Source organism: Fusarium odoratissimum (assembly GCF_000260195.1).
Source record: "Fusarium odoratissimum NRRL 54006 unplaced genomic scaffold supercont1.1, whole genome shotgun sequence".
Classification (NCBI taxonomy): Eukaryota; Fungi; Ascomycota; class Sordariomycetes; order Hypocreales; family Nectriaceae; genus Fusarium; species Fusarium odoratissimum.
In genome coordinates, this window is record NW_022158687.1 from 194,376 (window position 1) to 215,693 (window position 21,318).

The window sequence follows — 21,318 nt, forward strand, 5'->3', positions numbered from 1 at the left end:
TCGCCCTCAGCAACCTTGCCTTCGGCGGCCTCTTCACCTTCAGCAAGCTTTCCTTCAGCAGCCTCTTCGCCTTCGGCAACCTTGCCTTCAGCAGTCTCTTCACCCTCGGCAGCCTTGCTCTGGGCCTCCTCAGGGAGATCCTTAGCGGCTTCCTCGCCTTCGGCGGCCTTGTCCTGGACCTCATCGATGACACCAGCAGCTTCTTCACCAGGAGCCACAGACTTCAGGTCATCACCAGCCTTGGACTTGTCACCGTCATCACCAGGGGCCTCGCCGCTGGGGATCTCGTCGGCAGCCTCAGACTTGTCGGGAACTTCAGACTTGGGAACCTCGTCTTGGGCACCCTCAGTCTTCTCCTGAAGCTTCTCCTCGACCTCCTCAGGCTTGGGAACATCCTGCTCGTCGACCTTGGAGGCAACATCCTCCTTGGCCTCCTCAGGGATATCCTTGGCCTGTTCAGGAACACCCTCAGCAGTATCCTCTGCCTTGCCGGTTGCCTCCTTAGCCTCCTCGGACTCTGGGGGGATCTCCTTCAGCTTGTCTCCAGCGTCAGGAGCGTCGCGGTCCTCGAGGCTGATGTCCTTCTGGTCTTGGCCCTCAGACTTGACATCGGGTGTCTCGTCCTTGACCTCTGGGGCTCCGGGTGTCTCGGCCGGTGTCTTGGTGTCGGTACCTTGGGAGGTGGCTTCTGACTTGTTGGCAATGCCCTCAGTCGCACCTCCAACGGTGTCTGTGGCGCCCTCTGCGGTGTCGCCAACGGTATCTGTAGCACCCTTCGCTGTATCGCCAACGGTATCCGTAGCTCCCTTTGCTGTGTCGCCAACGGTATCTGTGGCACCCTTCGCTGTGTCGCCAACAGCTCCTGTGGCTCCTCCAACAGCCTTTCCAACGGCGCCGGTAACGCTACCGATGGCGCTTCCCAGACCACCAGACTTCTTTTCTTTGGGCTGGGTTGTGTATTCGCTCTTCTCCTCGTCGTGGGAGTCCTCTTCCTCTTCAGGCTTGCCTTGTCCTATGGGCAGGGTCTTGCCAAGAACATCGCCTGAAGAGCTGACAACTTCACCGGCTTGGTTGACGGTGTTACCAACGAGGTTCTGAAGGTTATCGATGTCGGCAATCTTGCCAACGGTCTTGCCGGTTTCATCTAGGACTTCTCCGGCATCATTCACGACGCCAGCTCCGCTCCTGGGGACTGACTCAAGATTGACTGCAATGGGGACGATAAGCGCCAAACTTGGTGAAGGACTATTGAACGCACCAGGGGATTCCTGCTCTTTGGAAGAGGCAGTATCTTTTGTTGTGTCTTGAACCTGGGAGGAGAGGTCTGCCATGATGTGGTGGTTTTGGACTGGTTCAACTCCTTCAAGGTCGAGAAAAGGGTATCTTTCAGATAAGAGAGGATTAATGGGGTATCGTTGTGTTAGTTGGGAATTGTTATTGTTATTGGGATTGTTGTTTTGGGTATCGCTTCGCAAGTTGGCCAAGAATGGAATGAATTGATACTTTTGTCGAAACCGCAACCACCACCACATCTTCAACTACTTATACCGACACACGGCTTATACAAAACAAGTTTTACTGCCAGGCCATTCTCGATTTCGATCACGTCAATTCAAAGTCACAACGTCAGTGTGAGCCTAATTTTCTAGCCATGATACTGCGCCGCACCTTGCTATCGGACGAGAAAGCTGCAACAGCCACACGTCATGATGAAGATCTAAGCGCGGGGATGGTGTGGCGAGAGCTGTTGGATGACGTTATAGGGAGCTCTCCTAACATGGATATGTTACACAATGAGCAATGGGGGGAAGAGCTCTAGACTCCAAGGTGCCGTGTAAGTGCCCCAGGCCCAGGATGAGGCTGCTCTACCTTCCCGACGAGAATGTCCAGCGGTTGGAAAACAGGCTTGCGGGGTGGAGGATGCACACCATCTACGAGACGGAGCTTGCACATTCAGGGTATGGATCGAGATGAGAAACTGGGTCTGTCTAGTGAGGGGATCTGGAAGAAGGGGTTGCGTGTGCAGTAGCCTCAAAAAAAGAGACAACCGGGTTTTGACAAGAGCCAAACGTCCAACTGGAACTTTGAGATGGCAAATGTGTAGCAAGAGTGAGTGAATGATGAACTAATCTAGCGTGACGGGGAGGGGTTACCCCATGAGGTTTACTTATTCCGAGGTGTGGAGGGGCGTTAATGTGGTGAGCGAGAGCCACTTTCACTCATACGAATGTGATGCATATGCTTGCCTTGGTTGGCTTGGCTTACCCTTACCTTACCTTACTTTGCCTTACATGAGTGTGGTCTGGTTCAGTTTTGCATGGGGGTGTTTATGGAGAAGGTCGGATAATTGTGAAACGCACCAAGAAAAAAAAATAAGTAGATTATCGATTATCGCTATCTGTTGTCTCAGTCTGACTACCGCTGCTCTTTGTCTCGGTTACAAGGTTCCTATTGAAGACTGTAGGAATCTTGATGATGAGCTGAATACCATCATAGGTGGACTTGACGTCCAGGAACAGCTCGTCAGGCCTTGGAGCACCTGGTGGCTTTGGATTTGCAGTGTTAGTTGTGCCGGTAGTCCCAGCACCCTGGGCCTGTTCCCTTTCCTTGTCCTTGTTCTCGGAAAGTTTGTCGGTTCCGTCTTGGGACGGCATCGGCTTGTCGAGCTTGCCAATCCTGTTCCCCTGGTCATCATAGATGTTTCCCTCATCATCGACTTTGAGTCCACCCGCTGCAAGTGGCTTGAGAGCAGGCTTGATGTAGTTCTCGCAGACTTGACCAGCCACTTCACCGTCCTCGTCGAGGACCTGTCCATTCGGCATGACTGGTCGTCCTACCATGGACGGGAGATCGCCTTCTACACGACCGAGGACAGTACCGTCCCAGTCTAGAATGTTGCCAAACTCATCGATGTATTTGCCGTCTAGACCAGCAGCCAACTTTTCAGGTGATTGTGTTTGTGTTTTTGAGTGTGCATCTGTTTGGTCTGTGCTCTCTGATACTGGCTTTATCCTTGGTATGCGAATCTCAGGGTTTGAGACTTTTGGTTCAGATGTGCGTCCATTGCGGACAGGAACATTGACCTCGTAAGTGCTGTGCGTAGGATCGCCATCAGGGGTGGGTGATGAAGACATTGGGATGGGATCAAATTGTTCCTGAGGCTGATGATCCTCGTGGTGAGGCTGGAGTTTTTCCTGCTGCTGCTGCTGCTGCTGCGGCTGCGGCTGTTGCTGATCCTGGACCTGTTTTGGGGGTCTGCTGGGTCTCGAGGTGGAAGGCTGGAATATGGAGATGGCAGAGGAGAGTGCTGACCTGATGCCAGCGCCGTGCCAAAAGGGCTGCTTTGATGTTGACGTGTGGCTGGTAGAGCTTGGTTTGTGCGGGGACATGACGACAGGTAGTAGCAGGCTCTGCATGCATGAAACTTGGAACCTCGAATTGGGGCTTGATTTTTTTTTAGTGCTGTCTGAGTTTATTAGTTGCAGTGAGAGTCACAGTAGCAAGAGAAAAGAGCGGGAAACGCCCCCTATTTCTTAGTGTAAAGTATATCTGATTGAACCCCTGTGTCTAACTAGCTGTAACAGATGAGAGCCGCATTTCAGAAAAAGGTGAGATCAAAAAAACAAGATGTAACTCTGGAAATATTCTGGTCGAGTTTCTCTGATCGTCCGCGCTCATCACGATCGCGGGCCACCCGGGAACAAGAGGCTAGCAGGGATGTGAGCAAGATGAGACAAGACAGCTAAAAAGGTGAACCCTGGTTTTTGAGTGAGAAGAGAGAGTTGATTGGTGGGAGCCGTTACAAAACCTAGCCCCTGCTTACACCTCGGACCAAGCTTCCTCAGAAGCTGGTTCCTGGCTGGAACGGCTGGGCTAGACTTGAAGAGGATGGTGCTGAGGTGGCTTGCGTGGCACTATCGTGTGTGGCTTGCTAGTTGCCAACTACATCCTTGTCACTTGATGCAATCTGACGTTTTGGTTAGTTTCGGGGAATTTCTACTGTCATGTTATTTTCGTCACTCTTTTCTCACTCAGTGTGAGGACTGCAAATGTGTACTATTATACGTTGTTTACATATAGGCAGAGGCAGAGGCAGAGGCAGAGGCAGAGTAGAGAGTGAATGCTTTTGGATTCATGTAATATATAATGTTGTAGTGTTGTATTTATCCCTCCCAGAAGCAGCAGTAAACCATCATTAATAAACACCATGTTGCGCCGCCACAGATCGTCGTGCCGTTGTACTAACAGTAACATTACATGGGTACCATCATGACATGAACAGAACAAAGCCAAACATAAACATAACCGAGACAAATAGTGACAATCTCTTCTAGTTTCTACACAGCGCAAAGCAATTAGCCTCTGCTTGTCAAACACACGGTGGCGTCTATCCCGTTCTGGAGATTTGCAAGCCAAGTAAGATACGACGGCCACAGGGAGGTTAAAGGAAAGATTGGAGGTTATCACGTACAGTAGAGAGAGCTCGAGATCACCGTGGATACGAGCCTTGAGCTGGATCTCAATATCGAGGTTGAGATCTAGGCGCAGACGCAGCGTGTCCTTGCCAGCATCACCGCCGCCGCCCTGCTGCTGACCGCCCGTGAGACCGCCCAGACCTCCTGTCACGCCGCCTAGGGTGTTGGTCACGCCGTCTGTGACGCCGCCGACTGTGTTGCCCAGGTCTCCGGCGAGAGGCAGCTGGTCGAGAGGTCCTGATCCTCCCTGCTGCTGCTGCTGTTGGGGTGGTGCTTGTTGGCGACGCTTGCTGCCCTTCTTCTTGCTGCGGCGCTCTCGTCGGGGCGCTTCCTCGCTGGACATGGTCTGGTCGTCAGACTCGATGCGGTCCTTTTCCATGGAAGACATGATGATGATGAATTAAAAGAGTCGCTTGCTTAGAGATGAGTTGGCGATGAATGTAGTGTTGATGTTGGTGTAAGTGGATTAGTTTCTCACTAAAAAAAAGTACAGGTTTGAAGAAATTAACTTGACTTAAAGAAACGGACGTGATATAAGTTTGAAACTACGCAAAACCTCATAACAGGATTTAGACCCCCATGAGGTCATGATCGCGATGAGAATCCAGTAAAATACCCTGCTCAACCCAGCCCACTTTATGTGACTTGACCCCTCCACTACAACTTCTGTCTCCCTACCACTACAGTACACCACAGTATGGAGTACTCCAACTTGCATTAACGGCCATTAACGGTCTGCCCCAGACACTCAACTCACTAGACTACCCCAGTCCCAGTTAAGTCATATCATGCTATTTCTTGACATAACTGCTTTCCATGCCGAGCTGTGGTCTTCTCCTCAGTCTCACTGGCTGACATCTCTCCTCATCGTCAATCTCCTCCTCAATATCACCCTCCGGGTCCCAATATACAGCCCATTTCCCTTCCTCGTCCCGCACCGCCACAAAGGAATCATGATCTCCCTGGAGCGTCAGGAAGCGCTCATCTGCTGTCCAGCCCCAGGGTCCTATGACGTGCCCGATGGTGTCCTTCTTCCCCCCAAAGGTCACCATGTGCGTGTCCTTGTCCACGAATATCCAGTTCAGCGCTGGGGGGTCGTCGGATACCATGCTCACCAGCCCCAGGTGCCCTTCCTCGCTGGGATACTTGAAATACCAGCCTAGAAATCTGTAGCCTTGCACGGGGGCATCGGAGAGGTTGAGATACATCTAATGTTTGTGTAAGTATGTGCCTTGTGAGAGAGGAAGGGAACTCACCTTCTTGTCCACGAGAACTCCTTGGCCAACCTCTTCTATCTTTCCATTCTGCTGTAGCATGAATGTGAGGTGGAACTTTTCTTGTTCCTTGCTCATGCTCTCATTCTGTCTCTTCTGTGCACTCACGGCGTTACCCACGCCTGTAACGGTCGGGATAGCCGTGATGGCAAGTAATCCGATAACCATGTTTTCCTGATCTGTTCTCTTGGACTTGTTTTTTTTTTTTTTTTTTTTTTTTTGCCGCGTATCGTATTGTGAAAGGGTATGTTTGACAGCAGCAAGACTCTCTCACCTTCACTGCATGACGTCCAGTCCACTTTGTAGGATCTTGACCCATACTTTTCCCAACACCAGCCACACGCATATAATCATGATCCCTGCAACCTTCTACACTCCCACCCCGATCACGCGAAGCTAGGGGGAGGGGGGTAACGTCATATGGCCAGGATTGGGATGCCATTTTTTACGTCACTTTGACCTGTCACGCAGAAATTCGTTTCCAATCCCATCGCAACGATAGAAACCGGTTCTTCAAGGGTTCGAGGTCGGGATACAATGACACTTATTGCGTCAGTCAAGCATCTTCAACAGGTTTCGGACTCGACACGTATTAATCTCAAAAACCATGCTTGGAACTTTAGTATAGAAAAACTTCAACTTAATTATTACATGTCAGCAGCAAGCAAATAAGCCATTGTTTTTTTGAAGCCCATTGTTCATTCAGCGAACTAAATACCAGCATACACAACCATGTCTTCTCCATCTCAGCAGGTAAGCTGTACTACGAGTTTGTATCTTCTGATCGGGAATTAAATTCCTCTAGGACTCGCAGAAGCGAGACGAATCTCAGGCTCCTCAGTCTCCTGGCCAAGGCCAGAACCAGCAGGAGCAGGGCAACGACAGCAACCCTTTCAACCAGAACCAGAACGAGGGCCAGCAAGAGGAGCAGAACCAGAACCAGGGCCAGGGACAAGAGGCTCAACAGCAACAGCCAGGTCAAGAGTCTGAGTCCAAGCCCGAAGATGCTAAGGACGAGTCTAAGCCCGACACCGAGAATGCAAAGGCTGAGACGCCTGGCGATAAGGAGGATAAGCCTGAGCAACCTGGTCAGGCCAGGCCCGAGGAGCCCAAGGCTGAAGAGTCAAAGCCAGAGGAATCTAAGCCCGAGGACTCAAAGCCTGAAGAGGCCAAGGCAGACGACAAGCCCGAGGAAGTAAAGAAAGAGGAGGATGAAGCCGAATCTAAGCCAGAGCAAGCAAAGTCCGAGACCCAAAAGACCGCCCAAGAGGCCAAGCCCAAGCAGAAGCGCCAGCCCGTCAAGGAAGAAAGCGAGGACGAGGACGACTCTGAAGACGACGACGATGACTTTGACTCTGAAGATGATTCCGAAGAAGACTCCGAGGAAGATTCCGAAGACGACGAGTCAGAGTCTGAGTCCGAAGAGGAGAACGAGCCCGCTACACCTCCCCAACAGGCTGAGCCGGGCCGCAAGGGCGGAAGACGTGGAAACGCAAAGGCCGCCGATGTAAGACGTCGACGCCCCGCATGGCTCGACGAAGAATCTGACGATGAGGGCCGCAAACAGTTTTCGAGGCAAGACCAGCAGTTGCAGCAGCAGCGTCAACAGCAGCAAATGCAACAGCAGCAGCAACAACAACAACAACAGCAACAGATGCAACAGATGCAACAGCAGCAGCAGCAGCAGCAGGGAGGCGGCGGTAAGAGCGACGCCCTCAGTCTGCATCTCGAGCTTAACCTCGAGATCGAAATCGAGCTCAAGGCTAGAATCCACGGTGATCTCACACTGGCACTACTGTAAGTTTGACTTATACCCCCCATGCTGCGGACCCTTTCTATCTTTTGTCCGCCTTTCTCATCTGACAAGTGCATAGCCAATAGTGACATGTAATTTTGCAGGGAAGGAGCATAAGTATAAAAACTCTAAGAATGCTATTATTAATTCGGAGACGACGACGACGACGACGAACGACGAACGATGTTTTTCTCACGTCTTATATCTAGCGGCGTTTTGGGACATGAAGTTTACGACTTCGTTCATTTTTGTTTATATGTACTCTGTATAGTAGGAGTAAATAAAGAGTTGAATTTGGGTTTATCTTGTTACATGTTTCTCAGAATTATGTGATACGTGACACTCGCGGGTGAGGACATGATCCGGTTCTACAGATCACATCTCAGTAATCGCTGTCAATAGTTGTAGTCGGTAATACGTAGTTCATGTCTCGGTTATAAGCCACAAGCTAAATTCTTAGATCGATCGTGATAAGATCTCAACGGTTTTTTTGTCGATAGTGTCGTTGCAAGCGGGAGATCTACCGCAAGCGATGATGTCGATGAGGCTGAGGCTGGTGATGAGGCTCGGGTCGTGGTCTGTGGCACACACGGGAACGGATCCAAGCTTTTGGGTCGGGTTCGTGCTTTTTGAAGTGAACCAACGGATCTCGTGATGGAGTGATAAGATCGTCGTTATCATATGGTGACACTCGTACGAGAGGTCATCTCGGGGCCGGGTGATTTAGGGTAACTAACTGACGTGACGTGATGTATGATCTTGAGATGCAAATACGGAATCAGTGATCTAATGGAATAAGGTGTTGGATTGAGTGATTTTATTGGTCTTATTACCCATTGGCATTGGAATGACTACAGTGGTTGTTATTGTGCTGTAGAACCTCAGAGACACTTCCGCTCATTACCAATTGAGGCATCCCACAATCATGGGCAATCAGAACCATCGCCACACTTAATCTCTTTCCAATGCTTTAATAAACTCAATTCTAATTATTTTAAAGCCGGACTTATCGGTACTCGCCAAGAATTCCATACTCACTATTTCCGATCTCATAATCATCACTGTAAATTCTTCAGTGCCTTCGGTCTGCTTAGAGGTGGCGTCCAGGCAGTGCAAGTGACGTATTACAAAGCAGACGCCGAAAGTCCCCGAACACGATAGCATCACTCAATCTACGCGACAAAAAGAATCGCCCTCTTGCTTACCAACTCTACACCTATAAAACAAATATCTCCCCATATCATCTTATCGTTTACCATCACGTCATTTTACATACAATCGCAAACCCAAACTCAAAACCCACACTTAGATACTTCTTTCAACAACCGTGACAATAACGTCTCCAACGAATCCATCGCCACTTCGCTGCTGTACAAACATGGCAGACTCTCCCATGTCCGACAGCGAGCAGTCCTGGCTCACACTATCAATCACACACCGAAAAGTTACTTACGAACTCTCATTCCCCGAAGATGCGACGATTACAGACCTTTTCAACGAGATTGAAGCGAGTCTCGATATTCCCGTCGCAAACCAAAAGATCATCGCCCCAAAGACTCCCCTCCTCAAAGCGCCCTTCAAGAACCCCGATATGCCCCTCCTCGACCTCAAGGGCAAGCATTTGACGCTCATGGGCTCTGGCGCTGCGGAGATTCAGCAGGTGCAGGATATGGCCGAGCGCGTTGCGAAGCGCAATGCTGCGAGGATGGCGCAGAGGAGTAAAGCACGTCATGCGACGACGACGCGCCGAAATCCACAAGACTCGCAATATACATTTCTTCAAGTCCGACCACTCCAAGGCCTGCCGAACCCAGACCGCAGCCAGAAACTTCTTCTGCGACTGAAGGAAGACCCTGGTATTCGCGCTGCCATGACGAAACACAAATTCGCTGTTGGTCTCCTTACAGAGATGGAACCTCTTTCGCATACGCAGACAACACACGAGGGAACAAGTCGCATTCTGGGATTGAATCGCAATCAAGGCGAGGTCATCGAACTACGATTACGAACAGATGCGCACGATGGATATCGCGATTACAAAACCATTCGCAAGACATTGTGCCACGAACTGGCGCATAATGTTCATGGTCCGCATGACAGGAACTTCTGGGACTTGTGTCATCAGATCGAGAGAGAAGTTGACGCTGCGGATTGGAAATCAGGCGGACATACGATTGGCGAAACATCGCGATATACTGTTTCTGGACGTGATGAGGAAGAGGAGGATTATCCTGAGGACTTTGGTGGTTGGACTGGTGGTGAATTTGTGCTGGGAGGAGTTAAGAACAATTCTACTGCTGGGATGAGTAGACGAGAGGTACTCGCCCAAGCAGCGCTTGAAAGGCAGAGAAAGGAGGTTGATTCCGAGCGGAAGGTCTTGGAGGAGCAAAGACAACGAACACCACCAGGTGATGAATCCAAGTAACTGAATGACATTTCGGACAGCGAGGCGTAGGAATACCCATAGAAGGCATGGCACAGCATAGCATAAGCAGGCGTTAGCATTACAATCTGATACACTATTTCCATACAATCGTTGCTCAATAAGGAAGAGGATCCAAGTTCAACCCCTCAACACTAAACTTGAACGCATCGTTTCGCGAATAACTCCCCGCGGCATCAAGATCAAGACGGCCCCTGATGCAATCACGGAAATCAACATCCGCAAAGATCAACCCATCAGGATCCTCCCACTGCGGTCCAGCAATGACATCTCCAAACGGCGAAACAATCGATGAACCTCCACGCGAAAGAAACTCTGCTTTTCCAGAAGAAACAGCGCTCTTCGCAGGAGGAGGTCGAGTGTTCGTACCATCATCATCACACCCCAAAACAATCTCATTCCCATCTTCATCAAAAACAGACTTACGTCTTCTTCGACTCGGCGACTTCGGCAGCGCAATCTCAAATCCCTCCTCTGTCATACACGACCCACGACGCTGTCTCACACCGTTTGTTTCAGAGGAAGTGGTGCTCTTGGGAACGCACATGTTGCTGCTGACGACGAAACAGCGTCCTTCAACACCGACTGTTCGCATGAGACCGAGCCATGCGTCGCGGTTATCGGCTGTAGGCGCGAGGTAGAGATTGATGTTTTGAGCGTAGAGGCTTTGGCGCAGGAGGGGCATGTAGTTCTCCCAGCAGATTGCGGCGGCGAGGTTGATGCGAATGCCGCGGATGGTGGTTGTTACGGCTTGGAGCGTGCTGGGGGAGCCTTGAGCCCAGATGAGGCGTTCAGAGCCAGTCTACAACCGTTAGTTCACCTCATATCATAATAGAGTAGAGAGGGTCTTACAGGAAGGACTTTGCGACGCTTTCCAAGCATACCGCCCTTGGGACAGACATACACAACAGAGCAATACAAGCTCCCACCAGCTTTCTCAATACAACCCACCACGATAAAAACATCCGTATCCTTCGCAATGCGCTCTAGTTCCTCCCGCGAGCCATCACCACGGACTTCATCCTCCTCACCAAGCTGTCTCTTCACCCACTTGATCCCCGCACCACCACCGCCAGGTCCAACGGTATCGCCGAGATCAATGGCTGAATCGAAATAACGAGCGAATTCATCGCGTCCTTCTGCACTGCGATTACCAATCTCACAGCCGAAGGAACTGCCGCGGGGATACCCGCCGATGAAGGCCTCGGGGAGTAGGAGGATGTCGATGTGGGATGAGGATGCGCGCTGGGCGAGGGTGCCGATGAGGGCGATGGTAGCGGAGGTGGAGGATTGGGTGCCTGGGGAGGCGGTTCCAAGACGGATATGACCAGCTGCAGCCATTTTGTATCACTTGAAACATAAACACAGACACAGACACAGAAATATGCAATTGGGGTAGAGGAGTAGTTATATAAGGTAAATCAGGTGAGGATGGCATGCTCAGCAACGAGCGGGGCAACTAAACCAAGCCAGTCCATTTCTACACAGTATTAAATGTTTCAATGTTTAACCCAGCGGATGCCTCGGCGCCTCTTTTTTCAGCATTGGTCTGTAAGATAAACAGTCAGAGTTCGTTGAAAGCTGAGTGAGAAGTTGGGAGCTAGACCATCTTTGAAGCTACCCCGCATAGACATGGAGATATGCGGCCCGCTGCGGCATCATGGCTTCGGGCTTCGGATCCGAGGCAAGAGGCGATGTCGGATGAGATATGATACAAGATATGACTTGTGAAGAGTGGATAGAACTTATTGTGATGAGTCTAATTGATAATGGGAACAGGAGTTAGTCACTCGTCTCGCCGACTTCGAACCTAACGCTCATCAAGGCACTCTTACAGGGACGAGAACCGTTGTGGGAGACATTGGTCAAGCACAAGCGATATACACTGTAAATGCCATCAAGGTGAGGATCGCCATCTTGGAAGACGGTTGTTGCCCGGTGGATATCGCAGGCCTTGTAAGTCGTTATCAAACCATGCAGAATAGTCTATACCAAGTTTCGTTTTCTGTAGCTGTGACAGTTTGCTCAATTCATCATAACTCTTTATATTTTTCTTACATGCCCAGGGTATTCTTCCACACAGCTCTATCTCCTCCTCGTACTTCGTGTCGTCGCAGGCGCCGGCTCAAACGCATCATCATCCGAAATCTCATCATCGCTAATCTCAACAGCCTTACTCTGCGTACCGCCCTTCTGCGACTGTGAAAAGTTCAACTTTGTCTGCCGTGTATTCTTACCCGCTCCTCGAGTCGCCGGTGTCTTGGCGGTGCTCTTCGCAGCGGTTCGTCGCGTCTTTGGTGGAGGAGGTGCGGGTTCTTCTTCTGATTCCATAATCACGTCTTCTTCCTCGTCTTCACTGTCTTCAAATGCCTTGCGGCCTCGTCCCTTTGCCGGGGCCTTTTTGGCTGGTGCTGCTTTTGTGGCGCGTGTTGCTCGTTTGGCTGCTGGTTTCTTCGCAGGTGCAGGGAGCGGCTCATCGTCGTCCATCAAGTCCATGTCATCGTCTTGCTGTGTTGCCTTGGCTCGTCCACGTGTAGTCTTGCGTGCTGGCGCGGGTGCGGGTGCAGATGCGCGTGAAGAGGTCTCGGCCTGTTCATCCTCATATGTCCAGGCATCTGGCTCATTCTCCCAGCTACCATCAAAGTCACTGTCCCAGGTCGCTGGCTTTGGCTTGAGAACTCGCTTCCTCTCCGCTCGTGCTGTCTGCATGCCGCTAGCTTGCTGCTGCTCGATCCTTGTTCGGTAGATATCCATGGCACTGTTGAGGTCTTCGTCGTCCGACTCCAAGCCCAGCATGGATCGGACTTGTCCCGTTAGGTGCTCTGAAACAAACAGCTCCATCGCGTGCTTGTCATCCTTTGTCACGAATTGAGTCACAGCATCACCAAAAGGTCCTTGAGGAAGGACCTTGAGTGATTGCGCCGACAGAAAGTCTTGCACCAGATTCTCCACCTTGACCATGTCATCAGCACCATCGAGTGCCTCAAGAGCGTCTGTTGGGTTGGCAGCATTCGCCTTGCCTGGACGTTGTCAGTAAATTGTCTACCGAGCTGCGACAGTAACCTACGCTGTGACGTCTTTCTGCGGTAAAAGTAGACAACATCATTCGTGTTGGCCACCTTACCAACAAATCGATTTGAGAACCTCTGGGGATTCTCAACCTCAAACTGGCCACCTTCCGTGGCTGTGTACTCCACTTTCAGACGAATTAGCGGAAGAGGTCGTTCTTCTAGAGCCTCTTCGTCTGTCTGGATGGCCTCCCAATCCGCATTGGCCTCCTCGATCATCTCCTCAACCACCTCCATCAGTCTTCGTGTGACTTCCTGGCGATTATCCTTCTTCTTGTCAAGTCCTTTGAAGCGCTTGTCCTGCGCAAGGATGACTTCCCGTGTGACAAAGGGACGCACACTCTTGAGAGGAAGCTTGTCGACCTTGAAGTCTTTGCCGGTCACGCTCACAATAGCAACGTGCTTCTGAACCGCCTCACCGGGCACCAGTGAAGTTGCGACAGATGAGCCGGGCTGCATGACGTGAAAGCCTGTTTCGGGGTTCTGTGTAGGGTCGATCAAACACTCGTGCTCGTGACCCCAGACTACAAGATCCAACCAGTCAGGCAAGACATTCTCGGGGAGGTAGGATGTGGCTGTATGGGCATGGTGATTTTGGTGAACAGCCAACAAGTTAAACCAGTCAGCCATCTGGGTTTCAGGCCGAAACCACTTGACTTTATGATCCCGGAAGGTACGGAACATGCGCTCATCTCGAACATTGCTCAACCCAAACAGGGCAAGCTTTGTAAGACCCTTCTGTAGCAGAATCGGCTTGACCTCGATGTTGTCTGCCTCGGGGACACGCCCGTAGTAATTGAGTAGCCCGCTCGCTTGTAAAAGATCAAGCGAACAGTAGTTACCTTCACCGGAAGGATCATCATGATTGCCATGGATCGAAAAGACAGGAATGGAAATGTTGATGTCGGGATCTTCGTAGTTGACATGCGTGAATGCACCTTCAAAGACAGACGCAGCATCGGAGAGGAATTCGAGAGGACAAGGTTTCATGCCCAGGCAGTTTTGTCGGAGTGTACGCATGACTTGGTACAGGGACTTTCGGGAGGGTTTGTTGTCGTGAAAGAGATCGCCAGCGAGGAGAACCATATCGACCTATTCATGTTAGAAGTCATGATTGATATTAAGGGCGATGGGTCGTACATCTTCAGTCCGGGCGAGGTTCAAAATCTCATCGAAAGTTCTCCAACTGTCATCTCTACGAATCGGGTCTCGCTCTTCATAACCGACATGATTGTCGGTCGCAACGAGGATACGAATGGTATCCGCCTCTACGGTCGTTAGTAAGAGCAGCAGAAATACTGGGCCAAAAGATGGACTCACCGGTGAACTCGGGCATCTTGTACAGCTTACAATTTGTGTGACACAATCGAGCTGTGACGTGTGGCCTAATTAGGTGTGGATGAATGTGCTTTACGCGGGCTGTTTCAGTGAGACGCGAGCAGTAGCTGGGAAGGTGACGCGCCCCAATGCGAGGTCACGTGCACCTCAGCTTTACACCTCCACAGCCCAACGATGGCCCTTATCCCAAAAGTGATTGCTCATCTTTTTCCGAGCTGTCAGAATAATATCGAGTCCTTCCAGAAAAGCAAAAGCAGCAAAGGGCGGGTTCTAAACTCTGACGCCAGCCGTTGAATGGCAGCGGGATCTTGCAGCAGGTGTCAACCCCGAGTCAGTGATTGATTGATTGATTGCGCAGGTGAAAGACTATTTGATCAGCATCAGACCACGTTTCGACCCATCATCTCAGCGCTAATAAGGTCTCGGTCTCGTTCCGCACTAAGACTCCGTTCCTGTTCCTGAAGTTTCCCACAGGCGATGTTACCATTGCACGTTTAGTTTAATGCATGGAGGAAAACGGACGTTGGGTTCACTGTAACATTGTGTTTCTGCACCTCGATACGCGAATCAGCAAAACCTCCACTCTCATGTCCCTATATCGTGAGGGATATTGATAGGATGAATTACGAGATGCACGGTTGTTAATTGAAAAAGCTTGGCTGATCAAGAATGAGGCCATTATCATCAGCGGGATGTGGAGATTTTGGTCCACCTGCTGCGCGTGCGTCCTGAGACTCGCGATCTCGACCTTGTAGAGTTGATCCCAACAACGTGGCACAGCCATCTCTCCTTTCGTTTCTTTTTCTTTCGTAGTAGTATTCACAATGCAAGGGGATATCGTCGTGTAATTGCTTTTTATATATGTTTCAGCCCTCGGTGGCTGTTTATTTTCTCTCACATAATTCTCCTTCCGTTTTCATCTTTCTTCAACTTGTTAACACAGACCATGCTCTGCCCCGACCAACATCATCAGATGCTTCATTTGGCTTGTCCCGTATGCCCGAAACTACTACCTTCCTGGTCGACTCACATACAGTAAGCAAGAACGAAAAAGAGCTCAAACCACCGTTACTTGTCATGATCCTAGCTGTTCAATCCCTGGAAAAACATGCAGCTCACGGACCCGTGGGTGCTGGATGAGTGATTGCGACACAAGATACGATTGGCTTGGGCTTTAGCTTCGATCCTTTTACAAGACGCCAATTGCGATTTAGTAATTCAGCAGCTCCAGGGCTGGTCCTTGACGACGCCATCGTAAGATCCATTATACCTTGTTGATGCTCCCGCGATCACACCTCCGCTTCCAATATCCGCATCTAAGCAACCAACTCCTATTCCAATCACTCGACCCCTTCTCCGCTCGAGGGGGCGAGTAGTACTTATCTACATACGTTGTTCATGATTCCACGTTTCAAGGCCTCTGCTGTTCTTATATCACTGTCCAACTTTCGCTGTTCAAATCCTTCTTGTCCAGCTTGTACAGCAACCATCCCTACACTCGCCTTATACCCACGTCCCTGGACTTACAGCCTAACTTGATCATCATATCATACCATGCATCTCGTTGCCAGGATGGACCGGGATGTCCTCCACGGAGGGAATATCTGGTCTCCCAGCCCAGTCTTCCAGACGGAGGTTCCTTTCTTTTGGCGGAAGCGACGGCAGCTTTCCATTGGCGATCTTCCCGTCGAGATCTTTACCGCCATATGTCGCAATCTCTGTGTGCATTGCCAGCATGCACATGTCGTCGATCTCCCGCCAGATGAGATCGACCACGCCATTGAGGCTCAGCAGGCATTATCTCGCTTGAGCCGCACGTGTCGACGTTTTCGAAATACGGCTCAGCCTATCTTGTACCACTGTTATCACTCAGGACGACAGTCGGATTCTTCGAGTAGTCCTGAGTGGTGGGGTGATACTGATGCAAGGAGACGAGAAGTTGAGACTCTCGAGGGGTTTCTTCGTACTCTTCTTGAGAGACCTGACTTGGCTAAACATGTTCGTGCTTTGGCATTCTTTGCGTTGAGAGAAGTGACTGCTCGTCAGATCTCTGAAGAAACGCAGGCTCTCTTTCGACAAGCTGGTGAGCGCGCTGGTTTTCGTGCTCTGCCGTCTTATGAACATGTTGATTCAAAGTGGTTGCAAGAAGCTTCCATTATGGCTGCGCCTTTCGTGGAGCAACTACTTATTTACCGATCATCACAAGAAGGGCTACAGTACATAAGAGACTCCCCTTTCTACTTACCAAATCTCAAGTATCTAGTATTGCCAGGCCAGGGCAAGAATCCTGACGAATGCTGCCACATTCAACAAATGCAGGATGTCCTAGCCAAAGCACAGAATCTCGAAGTGTTGGCAGCCAGCGATGCAGACTGCGGGACAGACATCCCCCTTCGTGAACGCTTCCGCTCAGAACCATGGGACACTGCCCTCGCAAGTCTCCGCCGCCTATCACTACACGGCCTAGACCCCGATAATCTCGCCAAAATCCTTCGCCGAAGTCCAGTTCTCGAAGACCTCGAATACTTCTGCGATATGGACAAATACACTGTTCTCCAACATCACCACCTCACCCCCGTTAGTCAATCATTACGGCGATTATGCTACACCAGCACAACGTGGGAGCACACATCCGGCGGCGCACAAGATATCATCGAACAAGTATCTATGTTCCTCCGCTGGGACTCATCACTCCGCGGCGACGCCAGCTTCGTCGACTTTCCCCGTCTTGAGATCCTCGAGATTGAACAACTTCTCCTTTACGGCCCTGTTTTCGACGATGAAGAGCGAGAGCAAAGATTCGAAGCGATGAAAGATATTGGACCTGAGATTTTCATGGCGAGTCTCCCTTCATCACTGCAGATTCTTCATATAGGAATGGTGTTGGCTTGGCCAGAAATGCACCGCGACCTACTTGGCATGGCGAAGAAGGTATATCGGTTTCAGAACTTGAGTGTCGTCGCTGTAGATCCTTATGAAGTGCCGCCAAAAGAAGAGATCAAAGAACTTGAAGATGCTTTTGCATCAAAAGGCATTGTTTTTAGAATAGGGCAGACGACGCAAGTTCCCTTTGGGAGGGGCATGTTGGGTGTCAGACCAGGACACCCTGAGAGATCGAGTGAAGGAGATCTCAAGTTTCCGTTGAATCATAGGAATCCGTCATATCTGGACTTTTTGGACTTTTAGATAATAAATATGTCTACGGCTTAAGCACATGCAATGAGATTACTTGGTGAAATTACGTTGCTGATGGATGGAGTAATGGCCTGATGCCGCTATCTCATGATGCGATTTCGGCTCATTTAACGACTATATGATACTATCATCTCATCCATAGCCGTGAGTTTGGCATGTGCTTCTAGTGACGATAAACTACCGGAACACTCTCTAGCCACACATGTGAGGTCGAAATATCGATGTCTACAAGTGATAAGAATTGGATGACTCTTGGGGAAGTTGGTTGGCAAGATCGACATGTTCGCCAAGACTTATGACAGCCGACACTGGCAAAACGACCAAAGAGTCAGATTGACTTTCATCTGTTCTCTCAGGTACTACCAGTCGAGCTCTTTGCCTGTGGGCTGACGAGAGTGACTCTACAATCCAGCGATAGGTTCGCCGGTGTACGCTTTAACTAGGTATACGGGTGGTGTTGAGACTTCTATGCATCTCGCGGATTTTGGCCTCCTCGAGGAGTGCCTTCTAATTGAAGTCGTCCACAACTTGAGTTCAATTGACTCAAGTGAAGATACACCGAAATGGTACAATTGTCGAACGTCATTTTAGCACACGTTGGGAGTTAACTTTTAGGTTGGAAACATGGTTCATGAATTGTTGAATGTGGAAGATAATATTCATCTGGACTACATACGCTCATTACCCGCGAACGGGCATCTTCATATACACAGTAAACATCCGATAAAGGACGCATCTAGAACAACCAAGAGACGAAGGTCTTGTAGAACCATCCTCCACGGTTGGGACCCTCGGCCTCACGCTTAGCGGCCTGAGCAGCCAAGAACTCCTCCTCCTCACGATCAATAACATCCTTTCCAGTGTAGAAGTCGGCCTCATGGGGCTTGACACCGCGAGACTTGGTGATGAACTTGTGGCCAAAGATGAGGATCAGGTACACGGGAATACCAAGGTAACCAGTGATGAAAGTCTTGTACTTCTCACCACCAAAGATCTTGCCAGTCTCTTGATCCCTGACGAAAACGTCGTAGTTCTTGGTGAGGGCGATGAGAATGCACATGGAGAGAGCAGCGATGGATCCCCACATGCCGAAGGGGGCGACGTAGGGAAGAGCTTCGTTGGCGAGGCCTTGGGCCTTCTTGGCGCGGCACCACCAGATGTGAGTTGTGAGGATAGAGATCCAGGACATGAGACCGAAGATGGTGGTGAGGTTGACGAAGTAACCGAAAACCTTGGTCGAGTCGTCTGCAACGTTCATGAAAGCCAGGAGACAGAACGAAGCAGACATGGCAAGGGCGTAGATGGGAACACCGTGCTTGTCAGTCTTCTTGAAGATAGCAGGGGCTGAACCGTCGGAAGCAAGACCGTAAAGAGTACGGCTAGCAATGTACAGATCAGAGTTGGAGGCGGAGAAGACGAAGACGCAGATACAAGCGTTGACGATGTGAGGGAGGACCTTGACACCAGCGATATCGGCAGCGACGACGAAGGGAGAGGCAGAAGCACCGGTCTTGGCCTTGTTGGCAAAGGCAAGCTCCTCGGAGTTGTAGGGGACGATCATTCCGACGAGGAGGACGGAGAGACAGTAGAAGAAGAGGATTCGGTAAAAGGTCAGCTTGATGGCGCGAGGGACGGTCTTGCGGGGGTTCTGAGCCTCAGCGACTGTTACACCGACGAGCTCAGTTCCGAGGTAGGCAAAGGTAGCATTGACCATGCAGGACCAGAAGCCGAGGAATCGTCCAGCGTCGCCAGTCATGATATAAGGCTTGAAGGCGCTGTTTTCGTTAGCAAGGCTCAGAGAGAAAGAGTAGAGAGTTGGGGAACATACCCAGGGTTGCTCCAGTATCGGAAACCCTTTCGGTCGTGGTCAGGACCACCGCCAAGAGCGAGAACCAGAGAGAAGAGGATGATTCCAATGATGACGATGACCTTGAACGAAGAAAGCCAGAACTCGAGTTCACCGAAGAATCGAATGCCGAAATAGTTGATGACGCAGATGGTGACTAAAAAGATGGCGATAAAGACACCTGGATTGACTGTGTCTCGATCAACCCAATATTGAATGACCAACGCAGCAGCAGTGAGTTGATTAGGCGTGACGATGATGTATTTGAACCAGTAACTGAACCTGTTAGCTCGCGTGACCTCCAAGATGTCAGAAATACAATACTCACGTCCAACCAAGCGCAAAGCCAAGCGAAGGATCACAGAACCGAGAAGCATAACCAGTGAAACCAGCAGACATGGGGAGCCAAGCAGCCATCTCACCAAGCGCAGCCATGACGAGGAAGACGACAAAACCAACGAGCGTATAACAGATGAAGACAGAACCAGGACCAGCTTGAGCCAAAGCCTTGCCAGTGCCGACAATAAGACCAGTACCGATCGCACCACCGATAGCAATCATGGTGATGTGACGGGCCTTGAGACCACGGTGCAGCGACGTCTCAGCGCTGGTCTCGAGACCGCGAATGTGACGATCCTCACCGACGCCGAGGTCTTTGGTGGGAGCTGCAGAGGCATCGTAGCCGAGATCCGTCTTCTCGACGTCGTTTCCCTTTTCGACGCCGCTCATTGCGATGATTGGTTAAGCCAAGAGGATTGAGATAAAGGGCCAAGCTGCCAAGTGTAAGAGGCCAAGCTGCCAAAGAAGAACCAAGCTTTGGGGATCTTGAAGCCAAGGACCTTGGCGATATTGTGTGTTAGATTCCCCAACGTTGCACGGAAAAGAGATGGCGGGACAAGAAGAGGAGAGAAGGAGAGGGATGAGCACAGCTATATACCGAATACGTCTCACCCTTACTCTGATTCAACCACACACGAATAACCAGGCTGCTATCAAATTTTATCATTGTAGAAAATGCCAAGACGACCCGATGCTCAAAGTGGCAGCCCATGTAATGCTCTCGATGGAACCCTAGACGGACAGACAGAGTCAGACACACGCACGCCCGTCCTGTGAAGATCAATCACGTAACGGGGGTGTTTGTCTGTGAGTGGGAACTTGGAAACCGGGGGTGCTTTAGTGTTGGCTTTAATCCAGAGATCATCGGTCCAACAGTTCTCTCTCAATGGGGTCAGATCCTATCTCTGCATGTAACATTGTGGCGAGTTGGTGTGCAGTGTGTGCCTCGCCCCAGTTGTGCATTTGTACTGTAATTCTCTGCAGCTGTTGCACAGCACAGCATCTAGAATTGAGATCACTCGTTGACTGTGAGTTGATCGGGCGCAGGGCAGATTTGAAGGCTTTTTTGGCCGTTGGTTTTGTCTCATCACTCTAGTTACGCCAACCTCGTACTAGCAAAGATCGGCCCGGCACTTGATTATGGCGCCGAGGCTGAAGGGAGAGAGAAAACAAGTGAGAGAAAAAAAGGCGCAGGTCAAGGCTCACTGTAGTGTAGTTTCTAGAAGCTCGGGAAGAGATAAGCTTAGGCACTTTGCTCCGAGGCCTGATCCTGTACGACATCTCCAATGGCTGCCTGTGTGCGTACTAGTACCATATTACGGGAGTGTCACAGTGAGGATCTTGTTAATGAGATTCCTGTTGTATCCACTGCTATCAAACCAAGCCACTCCCCTTAAGGAAGGTCAATAAAGTTCTCGTGTGCTCTTCTCTTCAAAGATAGGCTCCTCCTCTTTCCATTCCTCCAAACCACCCCGGTCTTACTGCGGTCTTGGCTCCAATGTTTATCTACCAGTATCTGCCGTCTGTTTCTCTGCGGGGAAAACA

At 50.4% G+C, this 21,318-nt stretch overlaps 11 protein-coding genes across 19 annotated transcripts in view; 4 read left to right on the forward strand and 7 right to left on the reverse strand.

Moving 5' to 3' along the window:
* Positions 1-1,896, reverse strand: part of FOIG_00086 (uncharacterized protein) — a 6,287-nt gene extending 4,391 nt beyond the window's left edge. For both annotated transcript variants that reach the window (XM_031196066.1, XM_031196067.1), the window contains exons 1-2: positions 1,259-1,896; positions 15-1,207 (exon numbers count right to left, since the gene is read on the reverse strand). In XM_031196066.1, the coding sequence (XP_031071833.1) occupies positions 15-1,207; positions 1,259-1,532 (1,467 nt within the window). In that variant the 5' untranslated portion in view covers positions 1,533-1,896. The remainder of the gene's footprint in view (positions 1-14; positions 1,208-1,258) is intronic.
* Positions 1,883-2,029, forward strand: FOIG_00087 (uncharacterized protein; the record flags this gene model as incomplete). Its single annotated transcript, XM_031196068.1, has 1 exon — positions 1,883-2,029. One exon carries the CDS (start codon positions 1,883-1,885, stop codon positions 2,027-2,029), a length of 147 nt encoding a protein of 48 aa, XP_031071835.1.
* Positions 2,030-2,347: 318 nt separating this feature from the next.
* Positions 2,348-3,691, reverse strand: FOIG_00088 (uncharacterized protein). Its single transcript, XM_031196069.1, has one exon. The coding sequence runs from the start codon at positions 3,414-3,416 to the stop codon at positions 2,382-2,384; it is 1,035 nt and encodes a 344-aa protein (XP_031071836.1). The 5' UTR covers positions 3,417-3,691; the 3' UTR covers positions 2,348-2,381.
* Positions 3,692-4,387: 696 nt separating this feature from the next.
* FOIG_00089 (uncharacterized protein) lies at positions 4,388-4,863 on the reverse strand (the record flags this gene model as incomplete). The annotated part of the gene is made up of 2 exons (XM_031196070.1): positions 4,388-4,397; positions 4,472-4,863. The coding sequence occupies 2 exons, from the start codon at positions 4,861-4,863 to the stop codon at positions 4,388-4,390; spliced, it is 402 nt and encodes a 133-aa protein (XP_031071837.1).
* Positions 4,864-5,150: 287 nt separating this feature from the next.
* Positions 5,151-8,367, forward strand: FOIG_00090 (uncharacterized protein). Of its 6 annotated transcripts, none has more exons than XM_031196075.1 (4): positions 5,151-6,502; positions 6,555-7,256; positions 7,317-7,546; positions 7,624-8,027. In XM_031196075.1, exons 1-4 carry the CDS (start codon positions 6,482-6,484, stop codon positions 7,628-7,630), a joined length of 960 nt encoding a protein of 319 aa, XP_031071842.1. In that variant the 5' UTR covers positions 5,151-6,481; the 3' UTR covers positions 7,631-8,027. The 6 variants fall into 6 exon arrangements, with proteins under 6 accessions (XP_031071842.1, XP_031071841.1, XP_031071839.1 ...); XM_031196074.1 differs by having other exon boundaries at positions 7,649-8,027; XM_031196072.1 differs by having other exon boundaries at positions 6,555-7,546; positions 7,624-8,367.
* FOIG_00091 (uncharacterized protein) lies at positions 5,267-5,917 on the reverse strand (the record flags this gene model as incomplete). Its single annotated transcript, XM_031196077.1, has 2 exons — positions 5,267-5,683; positions 5,732-5,917. The coding sequence occupies 2 exons, from the start codon at positions 5,915-5,917 to the stop codon at positions 5,267-5,269; spliced, it is 603 nt and encodes a 200-aa protein (XP_031071844.1).
* Positions 8,364-11,655, reverse strand: FOIG_00092 (nitrilase). 2 transcript variants are annotated; one of them, XM_031196079.1, is made up of 3 exons: positions 11,594-11,655; positions 10,840-11,536; positions 9,930-10,789 (listed from the first exon to the last, which is right to left on the reverse strand). In XM_031196079.1, exons 2-3 carry the CDS (start codon positions 11,326-11,328, stop codon positions 10,085-10,087), a joined length of 1,194 nt encoding a protein of 397 aa, XP_031071846.1. In that variant the 5' UTR covers positions 11,329-11,536; positions 11,594-11,655; the 3' UTR covers positions 9,930-10,084. The 2 variants fall into 2 exon arrangements, with proteins under 2 accessions (XP_031071845.1, XP_031071846.1); XM_031196078.1 differs by lacking the exon at positions 11,594-11,655 and having other exon boundaries at positions 8,364-10,789; positions 10,840-11,562.
* FOIG_00093 (uncharacterized protein) lies at positions 8,413-11,875 on the forward strand. Its single transcript, XM_031196080.1, has one exon. It carries the CDS (start codon positions 8,923-8,925, stop codon positions 9,967-9,969), a length of 1,047 nt encoding a protein of 348 aa, XP_031071847.1. The 5' UTR covers positions 8,413-8,922; the 3' UTR covers positions 9,970-11,875.
* Positions 11,868-15,030, reverse strand: FOIG_00094 (double-strand break repair protein MRE11). 2 transcript variants are annotated; one of them, XM_031196082.1, is made up of 4 exons: positions 14,376-15,030; positions 14,196-14,321; positions 13,055-14,147; positions 11,868-13,007 (listed from the first exon to the last, which is right to left on the reverse strand). In XM_031196082.1, exons 3-4 carry the CDS (start codon positions 14,139-14,141, stop codon positions 12,073-12,075), a joined length of 2,022 nt encoding a protein of 673 aa, XP_031071849.1. In that variant the 5' UTR covers positions 14,142-14,147; positions 14,196-14,321; positions 14,376-15,030; the 3' UTR covers positions 11,868-12,072. The 2 variants fall into 2 exon arrangements, with proteins under 2 accessions (XP_031071849.1, XP_031071848.1); XM_031196081.1 differs by having other exon boundaries at positions 14,196-14,323.
* FOIG_00095 (uncharacterized protein) lies at positions 15,020-19,936 on the forward strand. Its single transcript, XM_031196083.1, has 2 exons — positions 15,020-19,668; positions 19,724-19,936. Exon 1 carries the CDS (start codon positions 15,948-15,950, stop codon positions 17,577-17,579), a length of 1,632 nt encoding a protein of 543 aa, XP_031071850.1. The 5' UTR covers positions 15,020-15,947; the 3' UTR covers positions 17,580-19,668; positions 19,724-19,936.
* Positions 18,198-20,718, reverse strand: FOIG_00096 (uncharacterized protein). The gene is made up of 3 exons (XM_031196084.1): positions 19,763-20,718; positions 19,417-19,710; positions 18,198-19,363 (listed from the first exon to the last, which is right to left on the reverse strand). Exons 1-3 carry the CDS (start codon positions 20,161-20,163, stop codon positions 18,325-18,327), a joined length of 1,734 nt encoding a protein of 577 aa, XP_031071851.1. The 5' UTR covers positions 20,164-20,718; the 3' UTR covers positions 18,198-18,324.
* Positions 20,719-21,318: the final 600 nt, after the last annotated feature.